The sequence below is a fragment of the Arachis hypogaea genome, chromosome 10, assembly GCF_003086295.3.
Source record: "Arachis hypogaea cultivar Tifrunner chromosome 10, arahy.Tifrunner.gnm2.J5K5, whole genome shotgun sequence".
In the NCBI taxonomy this organism is placed as follows: domain Eukaryota; kingdom Viridiplantae; phylum Streptophyta; class Magnoliopsida; order Fabales; family Fabaceae; genus Arachis; species Arachis hypogaea.
This window is the reverse complement of record NC_092045.1, coordinates 9843057-9853404: the sequence shown is the minus strand read 5'-3', so window position 1 is coordinate 9853404 and position 10348 is coordinate 9843057. Positions and strand designations below refer to the sequence as shown.

At 45.3% G+C, this 10348-nt stretch overlaps 1 protein-coding gene across 1 annotated transcript; it reads right to left on the bottom strand.

Moving 5' to 3' along the window:
* Positions 1 to 314: 314 nt before the first annotated feature.
* LOC112717295 (uncharacterized) lies at positions 315 to 3118 on the bottom strand. Its single transcript, XM_025769370.1, has 3 exons — positions 2995 to 3118; positions 2208 to 2474; positions 315 to 2125 (listed from the first exon to the last, which is right to left on the bottom strand). Exons 1-3 carry the CDS (start codon positions 3116 to 3118, stop codon positions 315 to 317), a joined length of 2202 nt encoding a protein of 733 aa, XP_025625155.1.
* Between the last annotated feature and the right edge of the window lie 7230 nt (positions 3119 to 10348).

The window sequence follows — 10348 nt, the reverse complement described above, 5'->3', positions numbered from 1 at the left end:
AAAGCCAGGTCTAAGCATGATGGGTAAGGCACTGAACTGGATGGGCCGTAAGAAGTGAGCATCGGGTTGGGGTTTTTAGATTTCATACTAGGGTATCAATGTAATACGTATTTAATGTTCTGTATGTTGGCCAATGTTATTAGTAGTTAAAAATTTGTATGTTTGCTTCAGTAAGGCAGTAAATGTTAACATTATCATGGTCTTAAACATCAATGGATAACCTCAAATTTAAAATTACGAACACAACTAAGACAAAAAAGAAAATCTATTATAAAAATGCAAATTCAAAGATACAATCACACTGAAAATAAAAGTCATTCCCCCCCACCACTCGATCCAGCACGCTGAGGACATCGACTCCGACTATGTCCTTGAGCACCACAAAGACGGCATATCCGAGGACCACGCATGTCGCGTGAGTCCATTTCGTTCAAGTATTTGGTCAATTTTGGGCGACCTTTCGACGTTCGCCTCAAGGCGAGATTAGCGACCAATGTGGGTCCCTCATATGCAGGCCATGTCTCGGCATCACCTAACGGTGAGAACTCGAATCTATATACCTTACGGACCTCTGTCATCTTGTACATGTCATGCACATACACGTGCCAATCGATTCGCTGGTTAGCACAGCAAGCAATAACATGGCGACATGGTATTCGTTCCACCTGAAAGTGCCCACAATCACACGTACGTCGTGCAAGATCGACGACTAATACCTTTCCGCTAGTCATTTCGTGCACCTCAAATACTTCATTCCGTCTGTCAAAACGGTGCACAACTATATTCCCAGCCTGTTGCATACTTGCCTCTATCCGCTGTTGTGCGAATACGGAGTAAGTATATCCAGCACGTTTGCGTTCGTAAGACTCAGCACTCTTCCGTGTGAAAAGTTCATTTAACCGATAATACGTTGCTCGGACTAGCGCCAACACAGGTAGATTACGAGCATCCTTCAACACTGAGTTAATGCACTCGACAAGGTTCGTCGTCATATGACCCCATCGATGTCCCTCGTCGAATGCCAATACCCAATGTCTAAGTCCAATGGCATCGCACCACCTGGCGTATGCCTCGCCTCGCTCTTCCAACCTCTTATAGTTGATGTTATACTCCTCCACCATTCTTGAATACCCAATATTGACCACAAGCTTTTGCAAGTGAGGGACTTTGAATGCTCGTAGGAAGTTGCTGCCGATGTGCCTTATACAAAACATCCACCATGCTCTTGGAGGTTGCCAGTCACCTCCGGAACGATTTACTGCTGCTCGAATTGACTCATGCCGGTCTGATATCATACCCACACCATCTTTTCTGACAACATGCATTCGCAGATTCCTTAGAAAGAAGTGCCACGCATCAGCTGTCTCCCCTTCCACCAAGGCAAAAGCGATAAGCACAATGTTTTGGTTCCCATCCTGTGCAACAGCTACCAGAAGTGTACCTTTGTACTTTCCATATAGGTGTGTTCTGTCTACCTGAACTAGGGGCTTGCAATGCCTAAATGCCCTAACGCATGGATTGAAACTCCAAAATACGCGATGAAGTATTTTTACCCCTTGCGCCTCTTCATTCCCATTGTAGAGTGGGCGTGTTTCTATCTGGACAACTGACCCAGGCATCTTCTGAACCATAACCGAGAGCCACCACGGCAAGGCTTGGTAACTCTCCTTCCAATCACCGAAACCTTTCGCTATGGACTTCTGCTTTGCCAACCAAGCCTTTCGGTAACTGATGGTATAGTTGAACCTTGACTGGACTTCGGCTATTATAGTTTTCACCTTTATGGACGGGTCAGTCTTGACCAATGGCCTTATAGCCTCAGCAACTGTGTCCGAGTCCAACTTGGAATGATCCTGTGAAATCACTCCCATCGTGCACGTGTGCCTACCGTTGTATCTGCGTATCTCCCAACAACCTTTTTTCCGGATCAAGCTGGCTCGGATAAGCCAGTCGCACCCGCGCCCATACATCTTGCATTTTGCATAGAACGTCTGTGGCTCAGACTCATACATGTCGTAGTCAACTCCTCTAGCGATAGTGTAACTTCTAATTGCTGCCACGACTGACTTTCTAGAACTGTATTCCATTCCAATCCGGAACTCTCCGTCTTCGGGATCAGCAACGCCTACAGAAAGTGCCCATCATCGTTTATTAATCAATCCAAAGTATATATTTAAAAAAAAACATATTAGTCGGTCATCACGTACCCATGTTTGAATATTCCGGAAACTCCGGTGCATGCATGGCGTCGAGAGCCAACTCACGCATAAAAGGTGGCACGTTCATCGGTTGACTGCTCGATGGGTGAACCACTACATTATCAGCTGCTGTCTCAACTCCCGCATCACCATCCTGCTCTTCGTCACCGGCTTCATAAGTGGCTTTGAAGTCCTCTTCGCTGTCACTACTCATTCTCTCGTACACTGCAGCTCTATCATCCTCCACCTCTAAGTCATTTTGAATCCCTTCTGCCTCTACGGTTTCAAACTTAACATACAGCTCAATCTGTGGCTATCGCATCTGAGTCTGCCGGTGAATTTGAAACATATTACGCATAGTCACTTCGTCAGTGACTGGCGTGGTATCAAACTGTATTAGACCACCAAAAACTATAACCGGATTCCGGTATAGAATTCTGCTCACTCTCATTAATGTACCGTTCTCTATGCTTTGACAGAGACCGTTCTGAAGTTCCATAAACGTCATGGTGCATGGAACCACAAACGAAAATGAATTCTGACACACAAACCTCACTCCCTCATGAGTATTACGTATTATCTCACCGTCGCGATACGCTACTAACTTTGTGGTATCCTCCATTACACCAGAAACACACTCAAACAACACTCTTACACTTCCTCAGAATGAAAATGAACCCAGCCACGGCCTTATATATAGAGTAGCATTCACTGCGAACTCCAATCACGTACTGCCACGTGTCAGGACACTCCTGCGTGCTGACTCAGCACGCCCCCACTTGATGCCCTCGTGTACCAATCAAGCTTGGCCACGTGTCCATGACGCCCCCACGTGATGCCACGTCACCATCTCGCCCCCCCCCCCGTGATGCCTTCGTGTACCATTCATGCTTCGCCACATCACCAACATGTCCCCCCATGCTAGGTCAGCACGCCTCCACGTGTTGCCTACGTGGACCATTCCAGCTTCCACACGTCACCATCATGCCCCCGCGTGCTAGGTCAGCACGCCCCTGCGTGGTGCCACGTGTCCAGCTCTGGGCGCGCCACTTTATCACACGTACCACTTGTCGCAGGCAACACGCCCCTGCGTTTTGGGCTTGCATCCATCATTGGGTGAAACACACCATTGCTCCATTTCTGGCCAAAACACCCCTTTGTTTCCCATATTAAAATTCTTGATCCAAATTGTAACATTGTATTTAAAGATTAATATTTGATATATTATATATGAAACCAATAAATAATTAAATATAGATAATTAATTTTATTAATTTATAATAAATAATATTAGAAAAATCTAATAAGACAACAGTACAAACTAACTGTTCATACCCTGGGTCGAGCTGTCCGACCCGGGATGTTCGACAGACAAAGCGACCGACCTCTTCAAGTCAGGACAACCTGACCTCTTTCTTAAGAGTTCGGCCAAGTCACCAGGAAAGCCCAAAGAAGGGCTCAAATAGAGGAACACGCCCCAAATCCTAAGGCAGTCCAAGCCTACAGAGAGAAGGGCGGTTCCCTTGAAGATAAGATGACCTTACTTGAAGATAAAGATAAGATAAGATAACTAACTTATCATATCCACAGAAGGTCACTCCTCACCATTATAAATACACTGGAGCATCCAGGTATAACTCATACTCTGATTCTACTCAATACCTGTTTAATAACCTTGCTAACTTAAGCATCGGAGTCCCTTGCAGGTACCCCCACCCTTCGGTGACAAGGGATCAGCAGCATTCTCAATTCCACAAGTCGGACACACCAGCTTTGGTCGCTATACACCTGCCGGACACGTCGGCTCCGACCAGCACAGAAGATCTCGTCCGAAATCGACCTACAGTTTTAGGTAACCCTCGGAACATTGGCGCCGTTGCCGGGGAACCTGGAAGTCATCCCATCACCATGGCGGACGACCATGACAACGACCACGATTCAGGTTTGGAAGATAGAACGTCGCACAAGAACGTGGATGATATACTCAAATATACTCCGGAGCCCAACGAGGACAAAAATTCATCAAATCCAGGGGTGATAGAGGCGCTTCAAGATCGATTAAAGCAACTTGAGAAAGAGGCCCAACATCAACGTGCAAAAGAAGAGGATCTACATCGAGAGATAAGGCGACGCTAAGAATTAGAAGATAAGCTTCTAAAACTCGAAGCCGATCTCAAAACTAAAGCTCCTCGATCCACTCCAGAGGACAGCCCTCGCAAGGATCAAGATCCATTCACCAGGGAAATTATGAAGACCAAAATCCCAAAGGACTTCAAACTTCCGGATATGACTCTGTATGACGGCACCTCGGACCCCAACCATCATCTCAGCAATTTCAGAAGTAGAATGTACCTCACTGACGCCTCGGATGCAGTTTGCTGCAAAGCCTTTCCAACAACTCTTACCAAAACAGCCATTAGATGGTTCGACAACCTACCTCCAAAGTCCATCTCGAGCTTCGACGACCTGGCCAAAAGGTTCCTGGCCAGATTTTTCATACAAAAAGACAAGGCTAAACACGCACCAAGCCTACTAGAAATCAAGCAAAGAGATCGGGAGAGTCTTCGTAACTACATGGAAGGATTCAACAAAACATGCATGGACATACAAAGTCTACCAACAGAAGCTGCCATTATGGGCCTCATAAATGGCCTATGAGAAGGACCGTTTAGCCAATCTATATCAAAGAAGTACCCTACATCCCTGGACGAAGTACAAGAACGGGCACAGAAGTACATCAACATGGAGGAGAATTCTCGACTTGGGGAAGCCTCGAGGTTCGGTTCTGCCTACCGAGATAAAGATAAAGAATCCAAGAAAAAGGAAGATCGCTCCGGGGAGAAAATAAAAAATATCATAACTACACCCCTCTCAGGGTATCCTTGGCAGATGTTTACAAAGAAGTCTGCCATACAGAAAAAATACCCCCAGCTCGGCCACTCAAAGGCAAAAGAGGAGGAGGGAATCAGAACGAATACTGTGAGTATCATCGAATTCGAGGACATTCCACCAACGAATGCTTTGACTTGAAAAACGTCATAGAAAAATTAGTAAGAGAAGGAAAACTAGATCGGTTTTTGGCCAACCGGGACGAAGAGCCAAGGAAAAGAAGAAGGGATGAAGATGTCGGACGGTCTGAACGATCACCTCGCACACCAGAGAGACACGTCCACGTGATACACGGCGGATTTGCGGGAGGAGGAATCTCCAAATCATCCCACAAGCGACACCTCAAAGAAGTATACCATGTTGAAGGAAAGAAGAAGGCGCCAAACATCCCAGCAATCACGTTTACCAGAGAAGACGCATCTGGAATCATCTCGGGACACGACGACCCCATGGTCATCACTATCATACCGGCAAACGCCAACCTCCACCGTACATTAATTGATCAAGGAAGCTCCACCGTCATCTTATTCAAAACTGCCTTCGACAAGCTCGGCTTAGAAGAAAAAGAGCTAAGAGCATATCCGAACAGCCTGTTCAGACTTGGGGATACCCCAGTACAACCACTGGGATACGTATCGCTACATACAACTTTTGGAAAGGGGAACCAGTCCGGAACACTTAAGATAGACGACATCGTGGTCGACGTAAGCTCAGCCTACAATGCCTTAATAGGTCGGACGACGTTAAACCAACTCGGCGCAATAGTTTCAACTCCACATCTATGTATGAAATTCCCAACTGCAGAAGGGATAGCTACAATAAAAGTAGATCAAAAGATGGTGCGTCGCTATTATAACGAAAGTCTAAACCTTAGAGGCGAAGGAGGAGAGTTCCACACAATCAAACTTGGTAGAATTCAGAGACGAGAAGAACTTCGTCCACAGCCCGAAGGTGAAGTAGAGAAAGTTCAGATCGGAGACACCTTGGATAAGACAACTAATATTGGCACGATCCTGAAAGGAGACGCAAAGGAATCACTCATACAGTTCCTACGAGATAATGTTGATCTCTTCGCATGGAAAGCTGCCGACATGCCAGGCATAGATCCCGAACTGATGAGCCACAAGTTGGCAGTCTATCCGGGATCCCGGCCGGTACAACAAAGACGAAGAAAACTCGGGCCAGAACGGTCTCAGGCTGTAGCATAACAGGTGCAAGCACTATTAGAGGCAGGGTTCATAAGAGAAGTTAAGTACCCACTATGGGTAGCAAACGTCGTCTTGGTGAGAAAGTTAAATGGGAAGTGGCGAATGTGCACCGACTACACCGACCTCAACAAAGCCTGCCTAAAAGACCCTTATCCACTACCAAGCATCGACGCTCTAGTAGATGCCTCATCGGGATATAAGTATCTCTCGTTTATGGACGCATAATCGGGATACAACCAGATCCCAATGTATCCACCGGATCAAGAAAAAACCTCGTTTCTAACACCCAAAGCAAACTATTGTTACATCGTAATGCCTTTCGGCCTTAAGAACGCGGGAGCTACTTATCAAAGGCTAATGAATAAGGTCTTCTCAGACCACATCGGAAAAATCATGGAAGTCTACGTGGATGACATGTTGATAAAGACACAAAGTGAAGAAACATTACTGTCTGACTTGGTTCAAGTATTCGACACCATACGGAAGCATGGCATGCGACTTAACCCGGCTAAATGCACCTTTGCGGTGGAAGCCGGTAAGTTCTTGGGCTTTATGCTCACACAAAGAGGAATCGAGGCAAATCCAGATAAATGCCAGGCCATACTCAACATGAAGAGCCCAACCTGCGTCAAAGAGGTACAACAACTCAATGGGAGACTGGCAGCCTTATCCAGATTCCTAGCAGGGTCAGCGATAAGATCCCTCCCTTTTTACGCTACTTTAAGGAAGGGAAAGAACTTTGAGTGGACAACAAAATGTGAACAAGCCTTCCAAGACTTCAAAGAATTCTTGGGACGACCACCTATCCTATCTCGACCACGAGAAGGGGAACCACTCATATTGTACCTCGCAGTAGGAAGTCGAGCAATAGCCTCAGCACTAATTAGAGAAGACGAGGGTGGGCAACAACCCGTCTACTTCATTAGTAAAGCACTGCAGGGGTCAGAGCTGAACTACCAGAAAATAGAGAAGTTTGCCTACGCTCTCATACTCACATCCCGACGACTTCGCCCATATTTCCAAGCGCATACCATTAAGGTTCGGACCAACCAGCCCATAAAGGGGATATTGCAGAAAATAGATCTAGCAGGAAGAATCCTACAATGGGCAATCGAGTTGTCCGAGTTCGACCTCCAATACGAAGCGCAGACAACCATCAAATCACAATACCTAGCTGACTTCATTGCAGAATTCACAGACACCCCGGAGATCCCCATAGAGTGGAATATATACGTGGACGGTTCCTCGAATAAAGCCAGAAGTGGTGCAGGTGTGATAATCGAAAGCAACCAAGGAACCCAACTTGAGCTTTCCCTCAAATTCGGATTCCCGGCCTCAAACAACCAGGCGGAATACGAAGCGTTATTAGCTGGTTAGAGAAGCTGGAGCTCAGAAACTCAACATCTACAGCGACTCACAAGTCGTTACCTCACAAATAACAGGGAGCTACCAAGCCAAAGATCCTACTATGAAAAAATATTTGGATAAAACCAAGAAACAGTTCGGACAACTCGGGGAATATAGGATCTGCCACATACCCCGCGAGCAGAACGCCCGAGCTGACGCACTCTCAAAACTAGCCAGCACCAAACCAGGGGGCAACAATAGAAGCCTCATCCAGGAAGCACTGCAGAACCCATCAATATTGGAAGAAGAAAAAGTCCTAGCCATAATAGGTCGGGATCAAGGGTGGATGACTCCCATAATTAATTACCTCAAAACAGAAACTCTCCCTACAGATGAAAAATAGGCAAAGAGGTTAAAAAGGAAGGCACAGTACTACACTATCATAAACAACACACTGTACAAAAGAGGGATCTCAATACCATTGTTAAAGTGCGTACCGACTTCCAACACAAAGGAAGTCTTGGAGAAAGTACACAGCGGCATTTGTGGCAATCATCTTGGAGCGTAAGCTCTCACCAAAAAGGTACTCCAGGTGGGATTCTATTGGCCAACTCTACAAAGGGAAGCTATAGAATTTGTAAAGACATCTCCACCATGTCAGAAGCATGCCAACTTTCACATCGTCCCGCCGAAAAAACTCATCAGCGTGACCTCACCCTGGCCATTTGCAAAATAGGGACTCGATCTTTTCGAACCCTTTCCACAGGGATCGGGACAAGTAAAATTCCTCATAGTAAGGGTAGACTATTTCACGAAATGGATCGAGGCAGAACCCCTAGCCAACGCCACTGCTCAAAGAAGCCAGAAATTCCTATATAGGAACATCGTTACAAGGTTCGGGGTCCCATACTCCATTACCACAGACAATGGCACCCAATTCACAGATGCAGGCTTCAGAAAACTAGTGGCCGACTTGAATATAAAACACCAGTTCACCTCCGTCGAGCATCCCCAAGCCAATGGACAAGCCGAAGTAGCCAACAAAGTCATATTGGCTGAGTTGAAACGAAGACTGCAAGAAGCAAAGGGGGCTTGGGTCGAGGAACTTCCACAAGTCCTATGGGCGTATCGAACAACCCCCTATTCTACTACGAACGAATCACCATTTCCATTAGCATACGGAGTGGAGGCAATGATACCAATAGAAGTCGAGGAAGGGTCTCCCCGAGTAGTCCGCTACAATGAACAAACCAATTCTCAACTTCAAAGAGAAGAGCTCAACCTACTTCCGAAAATCCAAGAAAAAGCTCGGATCAGATAAGAAGCACTAAACCAGCGAATGGCTTCCAGATATAATCAAAAGGTAGTGCCAAGAGGTTTCACTGAGAATGATCTCATATTAATCCAAAATGATATTGGAACAACTCGACCCGGAGAAGGAAAGCTGGCAGCCAACTGGAAAGGACCCTACCGAGTCACAGAAGTACTTGGGAAGGGCTACTACAGACTGTCCGAACTCGAGGGATGAGAACTCCCCAGATCATGGCACGCCTGTAACCTAAGAAGGTACTATAGTTAGGAAAGGTAAAAGATCTCATCACAAGATGCACTTTTTTTCCTGAAAAGGTTTTTTAATGAGGCGTCAAGATTGAGATTTAATCCGACTTAAGGGTATGAAAAACTCCCGCCTGTATATATTTGCACTTTCTTTAAATAAAATACATTTCAGATATTCTACAAATTCCCAAGACGCATTAATATGAAGCATTCATCGTTCGATTATAAAGCAACGGATCGAACAGAAAGTGAAGAACAGATTCACTGTACGATCTCGATAGGAATGACCGACCGACAAAGGTGAAAACGCAATTCACCTAAAGGTCGATTAAACCAGGACAGAAACCACCATCTACAAATCGGCAAAGATGAACACAGAATAATGCAAGAAGTTATCGAAAGTGATCCCAAAAAGAACCTGACGAGGTCTTATGGATTGCTATATAATAACTTAAAAAGACTGGCCGACACTAAAAAGTCGGACCAAGTCAAGCCAAGTTATCATCAAATCCCTGGAAAGAGGTATGGCCAACCCTATTAAAGAGGAATTGCTATAACTTAGAAGAGATTGACCTAACGAAGTCGGTCTCCTACAAGACAAGTTGTAAAAGTAATCCCTGAAAGAGACCTAACAAAGGTCCAAGAAAGAGGATTACAAAAACAACTTAGAAGAGATCGACCTAACGAAGTCGGTCTCCTACAAGACAAGTTGTAAAAGTAATCCCTGAAAGAGACCTAACAAAGGTCCAAGAAAGAGGATTACAAAAACAACTTAGAAAAGATCGACCTAATGAAGTCGGTCTCCTACAAGACAAGTTGTAAAAGTAACCCTTGAAAGAGACCTAACAAAGGTCCAAGAAAGAGGATTACAAAAACAACTTAGAAGGGATAGACCTAACGAAGTCAGTCTCCTACAAGACAAGTTGTAAAAGTAATCCCTGAAAGAGACCTAACAAAGGTCCAAGAAAGAGGATTACAAAAACAACTTAGAAAAGATCGGCCTAACGAAGTCGGTCTCCTACAAGACAAGTTGTAAAAGTAATCCCTGAAAGAGACCTAACAAAGGTCCAAGAAAGAGGATTACAAAAATAACTTAGAAGAGATCGACTCCTACAAAACAAGATAAATCCCTGAAAAAGACCTGAACAA

What these genes read in the sequence shown, in the direction of transcription:
- LOC112717295 (XM_025769370.1), bottom strand. Translation starts at nt 3,118, where the DNA reads ATGGGGGGACATGTTGGTGATGTGGCGAAGCATGAATGGTACACGAAG. An exon ending in CACGTGGCCAAGCTTGATTG is followed by an intron (nt 2,475 to 2,994) that starts GTACACGAGGGC and finishes TTGAAACCGTAG; the next exon opens with AGGCAGAAGGGATTCAAAAT. An exon ending in TCCGGAATATTCAAACATGG is followed by an intron (nt 2,126 to 2,207) that starts GTACGTGATGAC and finishes CACTTTCTGTAG; the next exon opens with GCGTTGCTGATCCCGAAGAC.